Source organism: Procambarus clarkii, chromosome 93, assembly GCF_040958095.1.
Source record: "Procambarus clarkii isolate CNS0578487 chromosome 93, FALCON_Pclarkii_2.0, whole genome shotgun sequence".
Lineage (NCBI taxonomy): Eukaryota > Metazoa > Arthropoda > Malacostraca > Decapoda > Cambaridae > Procambarus > Procambarus clarkii.
In genome coordinates this window covers 4,916,294-4,939,735 of record NC_091242.1, presented here as the reverse complement: position 1 = coordinate 4,939,735, position 23,442 = coordinate 4,916,294, and the positions used below count along the sequence as shown (strand labels likewise).

At 46.3% G+C, this 23,442-nt stretch overlaps 1 protein-coding gene across 5 annotated transcripts in view; it reads left to right on the top strand.

Moving 5' to 3' along the window:
• Positions 1-23,442, top strand: part of LOC123746900 (uncharacterized) — a 106,705-nt gene that overhangs the window by 38,586 nt on the left and 44,677 nt on the right. For 3 of the 5 annotated variants that reach the window (XM_069319658.1, XM_069319659.1, XM_045728757.2), the window contains exons 2-3: positions 15,056-15,144; positions 21,935-22,160. In XM_069319658.1, the coding sequence (XP_069175759.1) occupies positions 15,117-15,144; positions 21,935-22,160 (254 nt within the window). In that variant the 5' untranslated portion in view covers positions 15,056-15,116. Of the gene's footprint in view, positions 1-15,055; positions 15,145-21,934; positions 22,161-23,442 lie in introns of those variants that run through there. The other 2 variants (XM_045728758.2, XM_069319660.1) reach the window with 2 other exon arrangements.

Genomic DNA, 23,442 nt, shown 5'->3' with positions numbered 1-23,442 from the left:
GAATCGATACCCTCCGGGAGATCATTTACATATATCAGAAACAAGATAGGACCGAGTACAGAGCCCTGTGGGACTCCACTGGTGACTTCACGCCAATCGGAGGTCTCACCCCTCACCGTAACTCTCTGCTTCCTATTGCTTAGATACTCCCTTATCCACTGGAGCACCTTACCAGCTACACCTGCCTGTCTCTCCAGCTTATGTACCAGCCTCTTATGCGGTACTGTGTCAAAGGCTTTCCGACAATCCAAGAAAATGCAGTCCGCCCAGCCCTCTCTTTCTTGCTTAATCTGTGTCACCTGATCGTAGAATTCTATCAAGCCTGTAAGGCAAGATTTACCCTCCCTGAATCCATGTTGGCGATTTGTCACGAAGTCCCTTCTCTCCAGATGTGTTACCAGGTTTTTTCTCACGATCTTCTCCATCACCTTGCATGGTATACAAGTCAAGGACACTGGCCTGTAGTTCAGTGCCTCTTGTCTGTCGCCCTTTTTGTATATTGGGACCACATTCGCCGTCTTCCATATTTCTGGTAGGTCTCCCGTCTCTAGTGATTTACTATACACTATGGAGAGTGGCAAGCAAAGTGCCTCTGCACACTCTTTCAGTACCCATGGTGAGATCCCATCTGGACCAACCGCCTTTCTAACATCCAGATCCAGCAGGTGTCTCTTGACCTCCTCTCTCGTAATTTCGAACTCCTCCAAGGCCGCCTGGTTTACCTCCCTTTCTCCTAGCACAGTGACCTCACCCTGTTCTATTGTGAAGACCTCCTGGAACCTCTTGTTGAGTTCCTCACACACCTCTCTGTCATTCTCTGTATACCTGTCCTCGCCTGTTCTAAGTTTCAATACCTGTTCTTTCACTGTTGTTTTCCTTCTGATGTGACTGTGGAGTAGCTTTGGTTCGGTCTTGGCTTTGTTTGCTATATCATTTTCAAAATTTTTCTCTGCTTCTCTTCTCACCCTGACGTACTCATTCCTGGTTCTCTGGTATCTCTCCCTGCTTTCTGGTGTTCTGTTATTCCGGAAGTTCCTCCACGCCTTTTTGTTCAGTTTCTTCGCTTCCATACATGCCCTATTATACCATGGATTCTTCTGTTGCTTCTCGGATTTTTCCCTTTGGGCCGGGATGAACCTGTTTACTGCCTCCTGACACTTTTGGGTAACATAGTCCATCATACCCTGTACAGACTTGTCTCTGAGGTCTGTGTCCCAAGGTATTTCACTTAGGAAACTTTTTCATCTGTTCATAATTCCCCTTTCGGTATGCCAGCCTTTTGATTCCTAGTTCTTTTTGGGGGGAGATAAGTCCTAGCTCTACCAGGTACTCAAAGTTCAATACACTGTGGTCACTCATTCCCAAGGGCGCTTCCATCTTAACTTCCCTTATATCCCATTAATTTAGGGTAAATATCAAATCAAGCATTGCTGGTTCATCTTCTCCTCTCATTCTTGTTGGCTCTTTGGTATGCTGGCTTAGAAAGTTTCTTGTTGCCACGTCCAGCAGCTTAGCTCTCCATGTTTCTGGTCCTCCATGCGGGTCTCTGTTCTTCCAATCTATCTTCCCATGGTTGAAGTCTCCCATAATTAGTAGTCCAGATCCATTCCTGCTAGCAACAGAAGCTGCTCTTTCTATTATGTTAATGGTGGCCATGTTGTTTCTATCATATTCCTGTCTAGGTCTTCTGTCATTTGGTGGTGGATTATATATGACTGCGACTATAATTTTTTTCCCTCCATTTGTTACAGTACCTGCTATGTAGTCACTGAAACCTTCACAGCCCTGAATATCCATCTCCTCAAAATCCCAGCCTTTTCTTACCAGCAGAGCTACACCACCCCCACCTCTTCCTTCCCTCTCTTTCCGCATAACATAATAGTCCTGTGGAAACACTGCATTTGTTATTGTTTTCGTGATCTTTGTTTCTGTGAGGGCTATTATGTCTGGGTTTTCCTCTAGTACCAGTTCTCCAAGCTCATTTGCTTTATTTGTAATTCCATCTATGTTAGTGTACATCGCTTTGAGGCTCACTTTCTTCTGTCCCTTCTCAAATCGCCTCCTTGGTGAGTGTTCTGCTGGTGGGGGAGGCTGTTCCATGGGTGTGAGGACCTGTGAGGTGGGTAACAGGATCTCAGAGGATACTGGAATGAGGGGCGGGGGATCCAGTGAAGGGGGAGGGACAGGGAGGGTATGGGGTGAAAGGGGAGGGAGGACGGGAAGGAAAGGGGGGGAGGGAGGACTCGGGAGGAGGGGAGGGGTAGAAGGGTGGGGATTGGGTGTGGGGGGAGGGAGATTTGGCTGAACTTTTGAGTGGGGGCAGGGAGGGTTTGGGGTAGGGGGGTTTTCTATGCAGAGGAGGGAGGCGGGGTTGTCCTCCCTTCTGGTGTTACTGGGTAGCTGGTTGTGGGTTCCCCCCTCGCCTCTGGGGGGGAATATGGTCTGTGTGTGTGTGTGTGTGTGTGTGTGTGTGTGTGTGTGTGTGTGTGTGTGTGTGTGTGTGTGTGTGTGTGTGTGCGTGTGTGTGTGTGTGTCCACCCTGTTTTCTCCTGCAAACCTCCACCTTTGCAGTGCTAGTTGTCCTATGCAATGACCTCTGATCTGTCTCTCTATCTGCAATAGAATTGTTCTCAACCGGTTATATTACTTCCTTCTATTTTCTAAATATTCTTCCTAAAAAATACCATGATATCTTATGTGTTTCTCAAGCTTCCAATTATCAAGGAGGTGGAGGATAACGAAGGAGCAGTAACGGGAAAAGGATGAGAAGAGGGAGGAGAAGAGGAGGAGGAGGACACAGAAGGATAAAGAGGAGGAGATAGAAGAGAAGGAGGAGGAGATAGAAGAAGAACAGGTGGTGTTTACAATCTGTACAGATAAGGTTGGACGGGTCAGACAACGAGGACACCTTGTCGCCGGAAACCCAATTTCCCCCCGAGGAGTGTGGCGCCTTCCCCTCCCCTCTGGTGGAGCTCTCTTGTGGTGTGGTGGTGGGGCTCTGGTCTGGTGGAGCTCTATTGGGGGTGTGGAGATGGGGCTGTGGTCTGGTGGAGCTCTGTTGGGGGTGTGGAGGTGGGGTTGTGATCTGGTGGAGCTCTGTTGTGGTGTGGAGGTGGGGCTGTGGTCTAGTGGAGCTCTGTTGTGGTGTGGAGGTGGGGGCTATGGTCTGGTGGAGCTCTCTTGGGGTGTGGAGGTGGGGCTATGGTCTGGTGGAGCTCTGTTGTGGTGTGGAGGTGGGGCTGTGGTCTAGTGGAGCTCTGTTGTGGTGTGGAGGTGGGGGCTATGGTCTGGTGGAGCTCTCTTGGGGTGTGGAGGTGGGGCTATGGTCTGGTGGAGCTCTCTTGGGGTGTGGAGGTGGGGATATGGTCTGGTGGAGCTCTCTTGGGGTGTGGAGGTGGGGATATGGTCTGGTGGAGCTCTCTTGGGGTGTGGAGGTGGGGCTATGGTCTGGTGGAGGTCTTATGCTAGAGGTGTAACGATTTTGGCGGGATGCTGAGGTCGGCGGGTCACCACGTTGCTAAGTGTTGTGAGGCATAGCTAACCCAACACTTGCAATTGAACATTACTATATACATTGGGATCGTGGGGCTGACAGTCTCCAAGTTGGCTTGTACAGACATAGACATGATTAGAATCTTTCAAAGTGCTGTCGGGAGAGTTCTTTATGGGGTGTAGTTAGCGGACTTATACCTTTTACGTCGTTGTTGTTGTTAAAGATTCGCTACCTGGAACAAAGTTCAAAGTAGCACGGGCTATGGTGAGCCCGTAGCGCCTACCTTTTACGGTATATTTGTGGCTCCACTGCTTAGTGGTGATTGGGGATCACACTTATCTCGTCTAGGTTTTTCGAGACACTTTCCTTTCGTCTTGTGAGACTTCGAATAGAAGTTCCTGGGCCAAAATAAATTACCTTGAAAGAGAATAAATGTTGTTATGCCTCGACATGTCCACTTGGGAATTGTCAGCCCCAAATCTCTTGATATAGACACAAAGTCGACACCATCACTTTCATCACACACCTGCCAATACGCCAGCAACTAAGCTTTGTTAAGTATCACGTTATTTCCTGACTGCTGGATGGACAGCGCTTCGGATTCGTAGTCCTGAGGTTCCGGGTTCGATCCCCGGTGGAGGCGGAGACAAATGGGCAAAATGTTTCTTTCACCTGTTGCCCCTGTTACCTAGCAGTAAATAGGTACCTGGGAGTTAGACAGCTGCTACGGGCTGCTTCTTGGAGGATGGGGGGCGGGGAGGAAGGGAAACAAAAAGGAGGCCTGGTCGAAGACCGGGCCGCGAGGACGCAAAGCCCCGAAATCATCTCAAGATAACCTCAAGATAACACAACTAGAACTCTCATACCAGTTGCGTGTCTCTGAGATCCTCTCTTATTGTGGGTGTTCCGTAGCCTGGTCGGTAGCACTACTGTCTTCCCCCTTTTCTGGTACTGGTTTAGAGTGCAGCTCTCGCACAGGCTAATGGTATCTCTTCAATTATTACTCCTTTGTAATTGCAACAATGCATTGCAAAGATCTTTCAGCCGTTGTTAATACTTTGCAACATGTTAGTCTAACGAACAGTGACGCTTGTTTAAGGCAATTATTACATTTTGCAAAGCTAAATGTATAGAATATTTAGCTTTAATAGATGACTATATCAAAATGATTACTTATAAGTTATGTGAGAGCTGTGATGTTGTATAGTGGGTCCGTTGACCCGGGTTCGATTCCCGGTCGAGGCAGAAAAAAGCAAACGGGCAAAGTTTTTTTCACCTGATGCTTTTATTCACGTAGCGGTAAATAGCTACGGTCTTACCTAACCTGGGTACTAGGTACTGGTATCCAGGTTAGGTACCTTCTGGTACCTGGGTACTCTAAGTCTAAATAACCCTGATAATTCCCTCCCTCCCTCCCTGTCCCGCCTTCAGTACTGTTCAATACCTCCCCCTTCAGCACAGGGAAGATGGTTGAAATGGAGGAAATACAAAGACCATACACGGCACACATAGACACGATGAAGCACCACAATTACTGGGACAGTTTCAAAGCTCTCAAAATGTGCTCCCAAATGTACGAGATAAGTACCAAATAATATATACATGGGCAATACTGGAAGGCCACGTCCCAAATTTGAACAGAAACATAACATACTGGAGTGACCGATATGGCAGGAACTGCAGAATAGAACTAGTGGAGTAGAAGTGCCATAGGCACAATATGTGAACAGTGAATGAACATCAGAGGTCTACGGTTGTTCAATATCCTCCCAGCAAGTATAAGAAATATTGCCGGAACAAAAGTAGATGTCTTCAAGAAAAACTTGACAGTTTTCTATGAGAGGTGTCTGATCAACCAGGCTGTAGAACTGGTTGGTCCTCATAGGGCCTGAGGGCCGCTCCAAGTAGCAGCCTGTTGGACCAAGCTCTCATAAGTGAAGCCCTAGCCCCAGACCAGACTTGGAGAGTAGAAAAACTCTGAGTACTCTCTCCAGGTAAGATCCAGGTAAGAATGTGGTGAGTGATGGGTCTATCAGGGAGCTGGTTCCCCGTCTCTTACCTTGTTGTGCTTGAGCTTCAGCTCCTTGGTCCCGCCTCTCAACAGTCACTCAACTGATGTACAGATTCCTGAGTGTACTGGGCTCTGTCATATCTACATATAAAATTCTCTGGTCATGGTTCGCAGTCTCTGGTCATCGTTCCAGGTCTCTGGCCATGGTCCACAGTCTCTGGCTATGGTCCACAGTCTCTGGCTATGGTCCACAGTCTCTGGCCCTGGTCTACAGTCTCTAGTTATGGTCCACAGTCTCTGACTATGGTCCACAGTCTCTGGCCCTGGTCCACAGTCTCTAGTTATGGTCCACAGTCTCTGACTATGGTCCACAGTCTCTGGCCATGGTCCACAGTCTCTGGCCATGGTCCACAGTCTCTGGCCATGGTCCACAGTCTCTGGCCATAGTCCACAGTCTCTGGCCCTGGTCCACAGTCTCTGGCCATGGTCCACAGTCTCTGGCCATGGTCCACAGTCTCTAGTTATGGTCCACAGTCTCTGGCCATGGTCCACAGTCTCTGGCCATGGTCCACAGTCTCTGGCCATGGTCCACAGTCTCTGACCATGGTCCACAGTCTCTGGCTATGGTCCACAGTCTCTGGCCATGGTCCACAGTCTCTGGCCATGGTCCACAGTCTCTGGCCATGGTCCACAGTCTCTGGCCATGGTCCACAGTCTCTGGCCATGGTCCACAGTCTCTAGTTATGGTCCACAGTCTCTGGCCATGGTCCACAGTCTCTGACCATGGTCCACAGTCTCTGGCCATGGTCCACAGTCTCTGACCATGGTCCACAGTCTCTGGCTATGGTCCACAGTCTCTGGCCATGGTCCACAGTCTCTGGCCATGGTCCACAGTCTCTGGCCATGGTCCACAGTCTCTGGCCATGGTCCACAGTCTCTGGCCATGGTCCACAGTCTCTGGCCATAGTCCACAGTCTCTGACCATGGTCCACAGTCTCTGGCCATGGTCCACAGTCTCTAGTTATGGTCCACAGTCTCTGGCCATGGTCCACAGTCTCTGGCCATGGTCCACAGTCTCTAGTTATGGTCCACAGTCTCTGACCATGGTCCACAGTCTCTGGCTATGGTCCACAGTCTCTGGCCATGGTCCACAGTCTCTGGCCATGGTCCCACAGTCTCTGACCATGGCCCATAGCCTCTGACTATGGTCCACAGTCTCTGACTATGGTCCACAGTCTCTGGCCATGGTCCACAGTCTCTGGCCATGGTCCACAGTCTCTGGCCATGGTCCATAGCCTCTGGCCATGGTCCACAGTCTCTGACTATGGTCCACAGCCTCTGGCCATGGTCCACAGCCTCTGACTATGGTCCACAGTCTCTGGCCATGGTCCATAGCCTCTGGCCATGGTCCACAGTCTCTGACCATGGTCCACAGTCTCTGGCCATGGTCCACAGTCTCTGGCCATGGTCCCACAGTCTCTGACCATGGTCCATAGCCTCTGACTATGGTCCACAGTCTCTGACTATGGTTCACAGTCTCTGGCCATGGTCCACAGTCTCTGGCCATGGTCCACAGTCTCTGGCCATGGTCCATAGCCTCTGGCCATGGTCCACAGTCTCTGACTATGGTCCACAGCCTCTGGCCATGGTCCACAGCCTCTGACTATGGTCCACAGTCTCTGGCCATGGTCCATAGCCTCTGGCCATGGTTCATAGTCTCTGACCATGGTCCACAGTCTCTGGCCATGGTCCACAGTCTCTGGCCCTGGTCCACAGTCTATAGTTATGGTCCACAGTCTCTGGCCATGGTCCATAGCCTCTGGCCATGGTCCATAGCCTCTGGCCATGGTCCACAGTCTCTGACCATGGTCCACAGTCTCTGGCCATGGTCCACAGTCTCTGGCCATGGTCCACAGTCTCTGGCCATGGTCCACAGTCTCTGACCATGGTCTACAGTCTCTGACTATGGTCCACAGTCTCTGGCCATGGTCCACAGTCTCTGGCCATGGTCCCACAGTCTCTGACCATGGTCCACAGCCTCTGACTATGGTCCACAGTCTCTGACAATGGTCCACAGTCTCTGGTCATGGTCCACAGTCTCTGGCCATGGTCCACAGCCTCTGGCCATGGTCCACAGCCTCTGACCATGGTCCTCGGTCTCTAGCGATATCCTGGCTCTGAGCTAAGTCCTCTTATCCCGTCTGGAACTTATATTTCATGTATGTGCACAAAGCCTTCTGGGATTTGACTCTGCTTCCTGAGCTGCTCTGTGTAAGCCCTCATTGTCTCTGTTTTTAAAGTTTGTATTTATTAGTGTCTTAATACAGTGTCTTGAGCTTCTTCCAGCTTGTATTATGTATTTTTATGTATTGTTTATTATTCTGTATAATCAAGTATCAAGAGACTGTTAATTAGTTTCTAAATGTGGTATTGTATTTTGTAAATATCTAGTATACTAAATGGGGTCTCTCCATCCTCTCTCTCTCTCTCTCTCTCTCTCTCTCTCTCTCTCTCTCTCTCTCTCTCTCTCTCTCTCTCTCTCTCTCTCTCTCTCTCTCTCTCTCTCTCTCTCCACCTTTATCCTCGCCCCCATTCCCTAACCTGAATATATTCAGGTTCATTGCTGTCGAGTATACCATGAAAGTATGGCAAGAGTAGCATAAAACTCTACGGAAACCACACCCCATATTTTAGTTGAGACTATTCATGGTACTAGGAGAGTGCCGTGGCTGGCAAGGACAGTGCCGTGGCTGGCAAGAGAGTGCCATGGCTGTCAAGGAGAGTGCCATGGCTGTCAAGGAGAGTGCCGTGACTGGCAAGGAGAGTGCCATGGCTGTCAAGGAGAGTGCCGTGGCTGTCAAGGAGAGTGCCGTGGCTGGCAAGGACAGTGCCGTGGCTGTCAAGGACAGTGCCGTGGCTGGCAAGAGAGTGCCGTGGCTGGCAAGGACAGTGCCGTGGCTGTCAAGGAGAGGGCCGTGGCTGGCAAGGACAGTGCCGTGGCTGTCAAGGAGAGTGCCATGGCTGACAAGAGAGTGCCGTGACTGTCAAGGAGAGTGCCATGGCTGGCAGTATCACTCTGGCACTAAGGCGGAGACCCCTTTAATGACAGTTGCCAGACGGCACAACTTCAGCCTAGTGAATTGTGTAGCATTACCTGCGTGGCACCACCGTCAGCGTTGCCAGCGTGGCACTATCGTCAGTGTTGCCAGCGTGGCACCACCGGTGAGTCAAACCACTGTCAGAGAAGGTGTTAAGTTGTCTAATGACCCACACCTGTAATTGGCACCACGCCCCCTTCCTCTTTCTCTCCCTTAATACGTCACATTTTTTACGGAGTTGGAGAAATCAGCAGCGCTCAGAACTCGAGAGAGAGAGAGAGCTTACGAGACGTTCCGTATGGAATGGGTGCTACTTAAGTGGCGCTCCGGACCTTAAAGAAATGTTACTTATGAATCGTTGTTTACAACAGGACCCTATGTTGCGTATCCGGCCAACGGGGCCGGGTGTCCGGCTCATTATTCTTGCTTATCCGGCCAGCCCGTTAATATGTCAATATTGCGGTAATGATAATGTATCGTATTTCGAACGGATTAGTCGATTCCATTGAAAATGCAACATGTCTTGGTGCAGGTTAATGTGAGATGAGGTCAAGGGGTGACGGAGACTGTAAGGGCAGGGAGGGGTCAGGAGGGGTCAGGAGGGGTCAGTAGGGGTCAGGAGGGGTCAGGGGGGGGTCAGGAGTGGCAGGGAGGGGTCAGTAGGGGTCAGGAGGGGGTCAGGAGGGGCAAGGAGGGGTCAGGAGGGGTCAGTAGGGGTCAGGAGGGGTCAGGGGGGGTCAGGAGTGGCAGGGAGGGGTCAGTAGGGGTCAGGAGGGGGTCAGGAGGGGCAGAAGGGGTCAGGAGGGGGTCAGGAGGGGCAGGGAGGGGTCAGGAGGGGTCAGGAGGGGTCAGGGGGGTCAGGAGGGGTCAGGGGGGTCAGGAGGGGTCAGGGAGAGGTCAAGAGGGGCAGACAAGGTCGGGAGGATTGAGACACGATATAAACTGCTATAATTATCACTGTGAATCCTAAATTACTATAAATTTGTTAATAAATAAATTCCATTAATGAGTTGAACGAATAAGTTATAACGAATAAGTTATATATAAAACATATTTCAGACAAACACACAGGAATTTTTTAAGGTTTTTGGAGTTTCTGGGTAATTTTTTCCCCTCTGGGAAGGTGGGGTTGGTTTGTGGGGAGATGGGGGGGATGTTGGGGGGGGGGGAGGAGTTTGTGGGGGGGATGGAGTGGGGAAAGGGGGGAGGGGGAAAGGGGGTTAAAGGGAAAACCAATTAAGATATTAAGTTCCAATAGCTCACTCCTTCACTCCTCCTCCTCCCTCTCTCCCTCACTCCCCACCTCCCTCTCTCCCTCACTCCTCACCTCCCTCTCTCCCTCACTCATCTCCCTCACTGCCCACCTCCCTCTCTCCCTCACTCCTCATCTCCCTCACTCCTCACCTCCCTCCCTTCCTCACTGCTCAGTGCTACTCGCTTTAAACCATAAAATATAACCATTCCTTAAATAAGTGACTATGACTAAAATGTGTCACTTTATCTCAGTATCGAAAATAATTTTATGAGAAGCAATATCACGAGTCAGAGGCTCGTCGGCTCCAAATAATTATCAAGAAACATCAAACGAGATATGGAAAAAAATGCAAAATTTCACTCAAATTATTAATAAACATATTAATGTTCTCTTGATGGTTTGATGGCTGAAAAGGTGAAGGTTCTGAGTGTGTGTGTGTGTGTGTGTGTGTGTGTGTGTGTGTGTGTGTGTGTGTGTGTGTGTGTGTGTGTGTGTGTGTGTGTGTGTGTGTGTGAGGAATTATCTAAAAAAAGAAATAGTATCTGTTTTATGTTTCTTTTCAAGGCTGGAAGCCAGACGCTTGAGTCTAACCTCATCTAACTTTTCACGATGACTGCCATAGGGTACATGACCAACATGGTTGGATTTTGGGCGGCTCCATTGCTCCCATTAAAAAGGCAATCGACTCCCATGGTGACCCCATTCGAAATTGTTGAAATGTAGTTGGCAAAGTCCATGAAATTTATTAAATATCTAGACTTCACACCACCATGAAACAGGGAACATATAGAGCAAAAACAGTCATACTCACGTCGGAGTCTGCCCCATGACACAACCTGAGCTAAATTATCAACATATATATAACCGAAACCAAGACAAACAAAGAAGAAACAAGAGGGAAACAAGGGACAAAGATCACAGAGGGAAACAAGGGACAAAGATCACAGAGGGAAACAAGGGACAAAGATCACAGAGGGCGCCTGTGGGTCCCACCGCGGTAAACTAACATGCAAGTTATCAAAAGAAAAAAGCCCATTGTCTCCGCCTCACGTTATCAGCGTCTGTCATTTTCTGATATTTCAGACCCCAGGAACTCCCACTTGAGGAGTCGTCAGTGTCTTGTGTCTGGGGTCTGAACACCTTGGGGCTCCAGGCCCCTACTTACACTAGAAAATTATTGGTCGTTAGCAGCTGTGTGTTGCGTAAATGTCAATATTTACAGTATCTTCTTGAGGTTATCTTGAGATGATTTCGGGGCTTTAGTGTCCCCGCTGCCCGGTCCTCGACCAGGCCTCCAACCCCAGGAAGCAGCCCGTGACAGCTAACTAACACCCAGGTACTAATTTTACTGCTAGGTAACAGGGGCATAGGGTGAAAGAAACTCTGCTCATTGTTTCTCGCCGGCGCCTGGGATCGAACCCAGGACCACAGGATCACAAGTCCAGCGTGCTGTCCACTCGGCCGACCGGTTCCCATTCGTAAAGGTACAATGCAATCACAGACAACACCAAGACTATTCAGTGGGGGTCGAACCCGATATGCATGTTTTGAGTATGGGAATACAATGTGTGGAACTGGAAAGCCTGTCCATGGCTACGTGAGGACCGTCTATCCCAGACTGTGTTGAGTGTGGTCTCCCCCATCCAGTTACTGACCAGAGCCAACGTTGATTAACCTGAGAGGACACGTTCATGAGTTTCTGGTGATATTTGTGTGTGTGTCTCACCATGTGACTGTTGTTCGAACGCCTTTGCCAACCACCTGTTGCGTTGGGAGATGAGATTGCGATGCAATACCTAGTCAATTCGCAACTGGTAAGGGGGGGGGGGGGAAGGGAAGGAGAGAGAGATAAAGCGAGTAAGGGAAAAGGGGGTGGGGAAGTGGGAGGTAGAGTGAGACCCGGGCGCAGCCGGGTACGCCCTCTCCTCCTTTAGTTCTTCTACATTCAAGACGCTATGTAGCTACCGAGTATGTAAATGAGGTAACAACATACCACATGAGTATGTGGAAGACATGTTCTAATATTCATTAGTTATCTATAATTTGATTTTTTCAAAACTGTAACATGTGTACAGTGTGTGTGTGTGTGTGTGTGTGTGTGTGTGTGTGTGTGTGTGTGTGTGTGTGTGTGTGTGTGTGTGTGTGTGTACTCACCTAGTTGTGCTTGCGGGGGTTGAGAGCCTATTGGGCTCTATCTACAACACACACACACACACAGACGTGTGTGTGTGTGTGTGTGTGTGTGTGTGTGTGTGTGTGTGTGTGTGTGTGTGTGTGTGTGTGTGTGAGTGTGTGTGTGTGTGTGTGTGTAAAGAGGGTTGAGGTGAAGGGGAGCACACCAACACACTAATGGGACTATAATGGACGACCCTTATATCAACTCAACAACCAACTCTCAGCTCAGCGTGAATTAAGGGGCCTGGATTGGGTGAGATAAGTGGGGGGGGGGGGATGGTCAGGCAGGGGTATCGATCGAGTCTCTTTGTTCCAGAGGTTGCCACCCACAACCCAACCCAACCACACCCCCAACTCCACCCGAAACCTAACTACCACCCCAACCCCCCAAACCCCCCTTCCCCCTCCCTTCCTTCTACACATCATTAATCAACCAGAAACTTTGACGCCTTAAAACGTTACGCAAACGTTTGGGCACACACACACACACACACACACACACACACACACACACACACACACACACACACACACACACACACACACACACACACACATAATCTTGTTGGCGTGGGTTATACTTTGTAGAGTAGTATTCTGAGTGTGTGTGTGTGTGTGTGTGTGTGTGTGTGTGTGTGTGTGTGTGTATGTGTGTGTGTGTGTGTGTGTGTGTGTGTGTGTGTGTGTGTGTGTGTGTGTGTGTGTGTGTGTGTGTGTGTGTGTGTGTGTGTGTGTGTGTGTGTGTGTTCTTTAATTGTTCTTGAATGCATGTTGGGCTGTTCTCTATTGTTATCATGGTGTTCTTTTAATTGTTGCTGCTGTGCTGTTCTTTAATTATTACTGGGCTGTTCTCTAATAGTTATGTCATTCTTGATTTGTTATGCACTGTTTTTAATTATAATATTATTCTTTAATTGCTATTTTATTGTTATGTTCTTTTTTGCATCTGAATTCTAACTGTTGTATTGTTCTTAAATGTTTCTAATTTGTGTATTGTTGCTACTGCAACACAAAGCCTTTGAGGAGACTCAAATACAACAGAAGGGGGTCTCTATGTCAAGAGGTATTGTATGAGGAAGCTGAAATACTGCATATACTCTATTAATGCTGTATTTTCTTATACCATGTATTTAAATGCATTTCCTAATAAGCTCAGTCGATTAAGGCAGCGTCTGGGATGGATGTAGGTTCGAACCCTGGTGGATTTGTTCATATACTGAGATTATAATCTCAGCCCAAGGCCTCTCCAGAGATAAGCTTTCCACGCAGCCTTCTCTAAAATCATATTTTTTTCGCAATCTGTATATTTTCAACTTCCAGAATTTTGTAATATTTTTGTTTGCAATTCAACGAATCTATAGAAGAAATGTCCTTTCTCTAGTTCTAGTATATTAGGCTGCAACATACAGTATACTAAACTCTTTCATACATCATACTAACCTGTCACATTCGGGATAGTAACGTGGAACATACAGTATACTAAGCTATAACATTCAGTATACTGAATTGCAACGTGCAGTATACTGAACTCTCACATAACCGTATAATAAGGTGTCACATACAGTATACTAACCTACGCATACACATTTCCCCGGGTAATTATTCATACAGATACGTAATACAAATGTCTGTATTACGACATAATAAAAGTGTTAACAAACATCGCTTCTCTGTTTTAAAATGGAGTTGAACAGATTTTTTCATTTATTTTTTTCCCCGGACTGTTTATTCAAGAGAAAAAACAAAACGAAGTTTTTTCTATACAATTTATTTACGAGTTAAAATTACTAGACTTTTCTGTTTCATTCACCTGGGTACAAGGAGCCTCGAACCACGGTCACTGTTTCACATCAGCAGTGAACTTTAGTTATTAGTTATAATTATAACTATAAGTTATAACGTTATAAGTTATAGTTATAAGTTTAGCTTTAATTATAAAGCTGCCAACCTTCCCAGTAGCTCAAGGAAATTTGAACAAGAAGGCATTCCGGAAATTGAACTCTGAGCTCGGAGCGAAATAAGAAACGATTTAGAGATGCGACACAAGACTGGTCCCAGAACTGGCAGGGTTGACATACGAGGACAGACTGAAGGAACAGTATCTGAATACATTATACAAAAGACTTGGAAAGAAAATCTGACTATTGAAAGATATAAGAGCATCGATTAAGGAGATACAGATATCTTAGTTGAATAACAGCAGAACGAGAGGTAAAAGATTGAAGCTAAAAGCACATTTGATCCTGAGGAAAGAAGGAATTATCAGGGCGAAAGTGCTAAGCCATTACGACTATATAGCCTGGGAAAGGATCAGGATAAGGATTTGGGATGGGACGGGGAGGGAAGGAATGGTACCCAACCTCATGGACGGTCGGGGATTAAACACCGACCTGCATGAAACGAGTCCGTCGCCCTACCGTCCACTCCAAGTGATGAACCACAGGAATGTGAGTTGACATTGAGGGATAGGGTAGTGCGAGCCTGGAGTGGAGGAGAAGGGAAGATAAACAATCTAGTGGGTTGATTGCATTGACATTGAATTTGACGACTAACACTTGAAAATACCAGGGCAAAAAAATTGGCACTCATTCCTTCAGGCACAATTAGGTGAGAACACTGGATTAATATAGACAATCTTGCAGACGAGGAGTCGCAATAACGTGGCTGAAGTATGTTGACCAAACCACACACTAGAAAGTGAAGGGATGACGACGTTTCGCTCCGTCCTGGACCATTCTCAATCGACTTGAGAATGGTCCAGGACGGACCGAAACGTCGTCGTCCCTTCACTTTCTAGTGTGTGGTCTCGTCAACATAGACAATCTTCCTTTTTATCCCCCAGGATGCCCACCTTACATATCGTATAATTAGACAAAACAAATATGTAAATACTGAGAAAGAAAGGATAAGAGTTGTGGAAATAGAGGAATATTACAATGAATGAGAAATAAATGTACTTTCCATTGCTTTACAAATGCATTTTTTTCTTATATGTGCTTTCCTTTTTTCTTTGACTCCCACAGATGGCATGCGGTGCCCTGGCTCTCAGAGTGTGAGCCCGTCTGGCACTCCCGCCACAGTGCCATGGATGGTTACTCACCATGCGCAGAAGGTAAGCTGAGTGGAGGCGCAGGTAAACTTAATTAACTAGATCACCTGAAGGCAGGAGCAGGTGGGCTCAAACAGGATATCTGTTGAACGGCAGGTTATGATAACCCAGACTTGCTGGTGGTTTAGAGAGGCGGGCTTTGTCCTGCTGATTGTACAGGACCTGAAGGTGGTTAGTGACTTGTATTGTTGCAACTATTGTACAGGACCTGAAGGTGGTTAGTGACTTGCATTGTTGCAACTATTGTACTGGACCTGAAGGTGGTTAATGACTTGTATTGTTGCAACTATTGTACAGGACCTGAAGGTGGTTAGTGACTTGTATTGTTGCAACTATTGTACAGGACCTGAAGGTGGTTAGTAACTTGCATTGTTGCAATTATTGTACAGGACCTGAAGGTGGGTAGAGATGTGCTTTGATTTTATTATTCCACAGGACCTAAAAACGAGTTTAAAGCTGTGCCAACTATGGACATGTGGTGAAAAAGTAAGCTTACTTAAGCTGGCGAAGACCAATCCGAAGATTACCATTGTTATTGGCTTACTGCACATAGACTCGAGAGTAATTACCACATTGGCCAATTAATTTGAAGTAGATTAAGGTAAACTCGCGTGTTATTACTGCTTAGGTAAGCTTCATTAAGGTAGATCAAGCTCATAATCACATTTGATTATTTAATAAGGTAAACTTCGTTTTAATTATGCTTAATTAGGACCGCTGAAGGTATCACACAAATAGATGAAATGAGGGAAGTTCTTTCATTATATGTATCTTAGTATACATTATATGTAGGTAGATTTAGTATACATTATATGTAGGTAGATTTAATATTCATAAATAGGCTGACTTTATGCGTATGTGAAAATTGGTTTAATGATAATTGTAAACATATTTATGAACATAATATATAATTGTATATAATAATATTCCAAATTATAATCTATTAGTCAACAAATATAATCTATTAGTCACTATATATGTAATCTATTAGTTAATGAATATTCTGTATACCTAAATAAAATAAATATTTTGTAGTTCAAAATATCTGAGGGTTAAACATTTAAATATATATAAATGAATTTGTAATTATCAATATTAACTCAGAACTCAATTATTTTTTGGTACAATCATAGCCAACAAATAAATGTATAAATGAGTTTAATTATTTGGCAAGCAAAAAAAAAAAGAGATTGTTATGGCATGTTATAAAATTATGATTAAAACAGCTATATATATTAATCATTACAAGATTGATTTAATAATTTAAAACTATTTACTTTAGTACATTGAATAGTAAAAGTTATTTATTTTCATTATTTGGGGTTTAAAAACTCTTGGAGATTGAAGAAATAAATAAAAACCCACAATAGCTCAAGACTACTTTTGTGTGCTTTTGTTTCATATTGTTATCAGTCATGTGAGTGACTTTAACATTTCAATAAAATTCTCTGGAACTTTTAACACGCTTGCAACATTAAACAAAATTCACGTAATATTTTAAACAGTGAACCATTTCGGGGGTTTAAAAACAATTATTCTCGAAAATGATACCCAAGTGTGTAAACTTGTTTCCCAAAAAATGTTCAATATTAAACCAACTCTTGGAGTATGTACCCAAATATTGCAATGAACGAAAAAGTTTCACATTTTTGTGAAAATTCCTGAAACTGCAAATTTCTTGAACATTCATAAACTTCTAAAAAAAAATTTAATAGGCTGCCTTAAACGTTAATGAAATTCTTAAAATTAAGGTGTATTACAAAAATCTTTAAGGAAACTACTGAAACTTTCAAAGAAAATATTAATGCTTGAGACATATACCTCGAGTAATTGACAGATTCCAAACAATTTAAAAGAAAATGATTGAAATAAAATTACCTACCAAAAAGAAAAACATGAAAAATTACCCCCCAATTAGCCAATTACCCCAAAAAATTACCCTCTCCCTCCCTCAAAAAAAAAAAAAATGAAAAACTAAGATGCCAATGTGCTTGTGTTGATACTATCCCTTTAAAGCCTTGACCAGGGATAGGTGAAGGAAAACCTAAAGGTCAGGTAACCACAGAGGCATGCAATATCCAGGTCAGTTCCTGTCCTCAGGCTCAGTCTAACGTTTGCAACGGTCAATTGTTGGTCGTTAGAGGCGTTCTTTGACGTGATTGGTGGTGCACGAGACAAGGGGGTGGTTGAAGGTGGTTGTTAGTGGGGTTGTTGTTAAGGTTTTGAACTTACAATCAGTCGAAAAGCAACGCTCTAAGTTCAGTGTCATTGAGATGTCGTCACGTTCTTAAAGTTTTGTTGCTTTACCTGTCTTCTCTCTCTCTCTCTCTCTCTCTCTCTCTCTCTCTCTCTCTCTCTCTCTCTCTCTCTCTCTCTCTCTCTCTCTCTCTCTCTCTCTCTCTCTCTCTCTCTCTCTCTCTCTGTCATCATTATCTCTTTGATCTTGTTCCAGCAGACTCTTCTGCTTGTACGTATGGGATGTCTGTGTGTCTGTGTTAATTACCTATATTTAGGCTTATCGAGGTTTCCCCCCCCCCTTGATAGCTGATTGGCTGATTAGCTGATTGCTGATTGGTTGATTGGCTGATTGGTTGAGTGGATGTCTCTGCCTAAGCATCATGATCTTTGTCATCTCAGTCATTCATTCAGCATCACCATCGTTGAGATGAGATGAGAAAAATGAATGAGAGATTGAAAGTGGAGTTATGTGAAGAGGAAGTGAGAGAGGAGAGAACGATAACGGTGTGAGAGGGACAAGGGGAAGAATGAGAGAGGGGAGAGAAATGACTCGAGGGTGAAAATCTGACAAGGGAAAGATTAGAGAATGGGAGATGTACCAGAGCAAGAATTAAGTGGAAGCAAGCAAATGATTCACGTAAGAAGAGGTAAGCTTAAGAATGGTGGGAATGGAAAGGGATGGAGAGAGAGAGAGGGGGAAGGGAGGAAATTATTAGGGGAAAGCGCCAAGCACATACGACTATATATAGCACTGGAAAGAGGGGGGTCAGGATTAGGATTTAGGATGGGATGGTGGAGAAAGTAATGATGCCCAACCACTTGTGGACGGTCGGGGGATTGAACGCCGACCTGCATGACGCGAGACCGTCGCTCTACCATCCACCCCCCAAGTGGTTGGAAGGGGGGAATAAATCTAGATAACAAACAAGATAACAAAAATACTGGAGAGGTAAAGAGAAAGGAAACAGAATATAACACAATGAGACAGATATTAGCATGATGCTGGAGAGAGAGAAGCTTAGCATTACACAAGGATGAGAGCGAAGCAAGAGCCAGAAGTGGGAGGGAGAAAGATCAAATAGAAGGACAGGAGAGTGAGGGAGGAGGAATCAAACGTAGAAGAGAAAGAGACAAAGGGGAAAAGGGTGTGTAGAAAAAAAATAGAGTAATTTCCTTAAATGAAGAGAGGCCAGAACGAGACTAGATTAACAGGTGAGAATAACGTAGACATGGAAAAGCATATAGAGAGAAAAGAGAAGATTGAGAGACTCCAGGGAGAGAAGGGGACAATAAGAGTAAAGAAGGGAACAGGGAGAAGAGGTTAAATCTAAGAGGTAATTACAACTGGAAAAATCCTAACAAATGGGGGTAAGCCCTGGGAACACTATCATGTTGTGTTCAGACGCGTGGGAGAGGTGGGAGGAGGAGAGTGGGAGAGGCGGAGTGGGAGAGGGGGAGTGTGAGAGGCAGAGATTAGGCCTCTGTGCTGCAAGAATGTCCAGTGCCAGGGAGATTGGCTTGCTCGGGCATTGTGGTGTTGGGACTTGGTAATGTTGAGATGTAGAAATGCTGTGGTGGTGCTGGGGTGCTGTGGTGGTGGTGCTGGGGTGCTGTGGTGGTGGTGCTGGGGTGCTGTGGTGGTGGTGCTGGGGTGCTGTGGTGGTGGTGCTGGGGTGCTGTGGTGGTGGTGCTGGGGTGCTGTGGTGGTGGTGCTGGGGTGCTGTGGTGGTGGTGCTGGGGTGCTGTGGTGGTGGTGCTGGGGTGCTGTGGTGGTGGTGCTGGGGTGCTGTGGTGGTGGTGCTGGGGTGCTGTGGTGGTGGTGCTGGGGTGCTGTGGTGGTGGTGCTGGGGTGCTGTGGTGGTGGCGCTGGGGTGCTGTGGTGGTGGTGCTGGGGTGCAGTGGTGGTGGTGCTGGGGTGCTGTGGTGGTGGTGCTGGGGTGCTGTGGTGGTGGTGCTGGGGTGCTGTGGTGGTGGTGCTGGGGTGCTGTGGTGGTGGTGCTGGGGTGCTGTGGTGGTGGTGCTGGGGTGCAGTGGTGGTGGTGCTGGGGTGCAGTGGTGGTGGTGCTGGGGTGCTGTGGTGGTGGTGCTGGGGTGCGGCGGTGGTGGTGCTGGGGTGCGGCGGTGGTGGTGCTGGGGTGCGGCGGTGGTGGTGCTGGGGTGCTGTGGTGGTGGGATCCATAATTTAAAGCGAGATCAAAGATTCAATGCTCGATCCTGCAGACTTGGTGAGTTCACACACACACACACACACACACACACACACACACACACACACACACACACACACACACACACACACACACACACACACACACACACACGAAACATTTAAAAGTTTTGTCATTCCTCTCCCCCTCCCCTAATCCCCCCCCCCAACCCCATACGACCGATCCCCTCCCCCCCCATACACACTAATTAAAATACCCAGATTAATTAATTACCGAACCGATGGAAACATTTGCGAAGTGAGCACACAAGCCGTCAAATTAAGAGAAGAATTCGTACCAACGAGGCAATTAACGATCGTGCCAACGTCTTCCATTGGCGATAAAAACAGCTCTCAAGGAGGGAAGAGAAGACTTGAAAATTTCTTCCAGAGACTCAGCCTGGTAACAATGTCAACAAAGTATTTAGAGTCAAAAAGGCTTTTTTTTGATGGCCTGTTATTTCCTTCTCCGAGTCTATAGCACCTGATATATATATATATATATATATATATATATATATATATATATATATATATATATATATATATATATATATATATATATATATATATATATATATATATATATATATATATATATATTTTAAGGATTTGTTGGTTGTAGTGTGACGGTGTTCAGTGTGACTTTGAAGATAATTGGGTTTGCTAACTTTTCTTCCGTATCTGATTGCAATTTAGGATTTTTTAATTTAAGAATCGTTTCATTTTCTTGTCTTGAAAGAAGTTTTTGAAGTCTTCGGGTGGAATATCACCTGTATTGGTATTGTCGAGAATGTGTGGGGAAGGGGGATATATTTTTTTAATGTTTCAGTGATGTTAGCAAGAGTAATACTTACGTTATCAATTGTGACATTATCAAGGATACCAGTGACTTCATCAAGTGTGGCTATGACGTTATCAGGTGTGACGGAAATGATATCAACGGTGCCAGTAGCGTTATCAAGCGTGCCATTGACGTTATCAAGGGTGACAGTGACGTTACCATGAGTGATTCAGTAGCGTACCTGTTCTCCAAGAGACAAACGAAGCCAGGAGATGAAAAACATAAATGGATTCGACGAATGACATTTTATTTATAGGTAAAAAAAAAACATTATCAGAATGCCTTTGTCGCTTGATGATTGATGTTCGTGAGACAATCGTCGCTCGGGAAATATTAAAGATATCTTTTTTACGATATAAACTTTCTTGTTTATAAAAAAGGGAGAAATCATTATAATGTTTTCAAGTGATTTTAGAAGTTCCAGTTTTTCGGCCTTGCACTGTGAGGATATTTTGTAATGATTGAATAATACCGAGTAGAATGTTAGTGATTAATTACGGTAGTTCTCTGTAGTTATCTAGTTTGATGGTTGAAGGGGTAGTGAAGATAGCCGTGGGTGGAAAGCAGTCGTAATTGGTTATATAGGTAGTTGGTGATGGTAGTTTAACTAATTGGTAAGATAACAACCTTTGCCAGCCGCCGTCTCTTGTGAACTGAGATCTGACGAGTTCGTTGCTGTCTGGGCATCTGGCCACCCAGCAAACAGAACTTCACATGAGCCCTAATGATGGAACTTGCAATACACATACGGGTATGGGACGGACACACACACACACACACACACACACACACACACACACACACACACACACACACACACACACACACACACACACACACACACACACACCACAGAGCTTATCTTGATTTGCGGTCGTGCTTCTGACGACGTACCATAACTGTCCAGACACTAAACCAATATGTCGCAGGACGCTCTTCGCGAAGGGAACTATCAGGTCCTCTCACCTGATACTTCCCTGCCCATCAGAGGTGATTGGTTGAAGCTGTTGTGTTTGTATTGTGTGTCTCCATATCCCAGCTCCTCAGTTGCCTTCATATCCAAGCTCCTTGTCCTCATATTCCTTGTAAGTACCATAAAGTCGTTGTAACACCAACCTGGCCTAATAGGTTGCGTTATTTACGTTATGGTAACCAACATGTCAAATACATCCTACTATGAAAGGTAGCTGATATATATCCGCGTTTGTTATGCACCGCTAGGTTAGGTTAGGTTAGGTTAGGATATGTTAGGTTAGAATAGGGTAGGTTTGGATAGATTAGGTAGGTTGTTTGGGTTCTCAAGTGTCTGCCTAGGTTAGTAGGCTGGGTTTTGTACGTTGATCAAATGCAGAGAACGGGCTGTCGGCCTAATTCTCTCTCTCATATATTTAGGATTCTCTGCGCTCTTTGCGCCTACCTGTTAGGATTGAATGTATAACATAACGCTGTATTTATGATTCAAATGTTCTTTACTTCTCCCGGCCCTAACCTGGCGGCCATTCTAGATTGGAACTCGACCTTGTGTCAAGATGAGGGCGTGGGCGTCGATGCGGGCGTGGACGCCAACACCACTGTGGGCGTGATGGCGTCAGACGGGGGACGGGAGAGTAGGCGCGGCTGGCAGAGCATTAGACAGGAGCTGCAATGGGCTTTCCCCGTCCATATATACGGGTTCGCCTGTCTCTTCTTCATGCTGGCGTTCTACACTTTCTTCTCCATTCTCAACCTGAGGTGAGTCTTGTGTGTGTGTGTGTGTGTGTGTGTGTGTGTGTGTGTGTGTGTGTGTGTGTGTGTGTGTGTGTGTGTGTGTGTGTGTGTGTGTGTGAGGTATAGTTTTGTCTAAGAATATGTTATTAAAGGCAAAGTAGCCCCCCTCTACACAACCCAAACTTGAAATCAAACTCAATAATTCTTAAGTTCCAAACGATTCTTCACTCCAAAGTAAAGCCTCACAGTTTGGCTTTTGAGTTACTTGTGAGGGGAAACTATGGACACCGTGGGAGCCTCTCCTCCCATATTGGCTGCGGGAGAGTTAACCGAGTTAAGAGTGGTTAGTGGCTGGGAGGAAGTTGTAGTGAGAGTATTATTTAATTATGCAGGGAGGGAGAGAGAGAGAGAGAGAGAGAGAGAGAGAGAGAGAGAGAGAGAGAGAGAGAGAGAGAGAGAGAGAGAACTTAACGACAGGATGTCAATGAGATAAGCATAAATATTAGGTCAGATGAGCCGCACCCTAGGAGTGAGAGCCGCACCCTAGGAGTGAGAGCCGCACCCTAGGAGTGAGAGCCGCACCATAGGAGTGAGAGCCGCACCCTAGGAGTGAGAGCCGCACCCTAGAAGTGAGAGCCGCACCCTAGGAGTGAGAGCCACACCCTAAGAGTGAGAGCCGCACCCTAGGAGTGAGAGCCGCACCCTAGAAGTGAGAGCCGCACCCTAGGAGTGAGAGCCGCACCCTAGGAGTGAGAGCCGCACCCTAGGAGTGAGAGCCGCACCCTAGAAGTGAGAGCCGCACCCTAGGAGTGAGAGCCGCACCTAGAAGTGAGAGCCGCACCCTAGGAGTGAGAACCGCACCCTAGACTCTAGAGGTATGAGACAATGTTTCTCACCTTAAAGGGTGAGAAACATTACAAAGTGGACTTCACTTTGTGGAGGGGAGTCACAGTGACGTCAGTGTGAGAATGGGTTACTTCAGATGTAGTGTGAAGGTCACTCATGTGACCTTCGGTACTCACCTGGTAGTTACTCATCTAGTTGTGCTTGCGGGGAGGGTTGAGCTTCGGCTCTTTGGTCCCGCCTCTCAACTGTGAGGTGGTGTTTGATCGGTGGATGTTGTGACAAGTCGGTTCATGTGTTGCTTTAGGTGTTGCACTACATGTTGTTGTGATGTGTAGTACGGGTGTTGCAGGTTTTGTATAGCCATATGTATTATGGATTAGTATTATGTGCTTTTCCCCCCACCCACCACCCCCTCCTCTCCCCTACTTTTCTCCAATCTCTATCTCCCTCTTTTACGTTC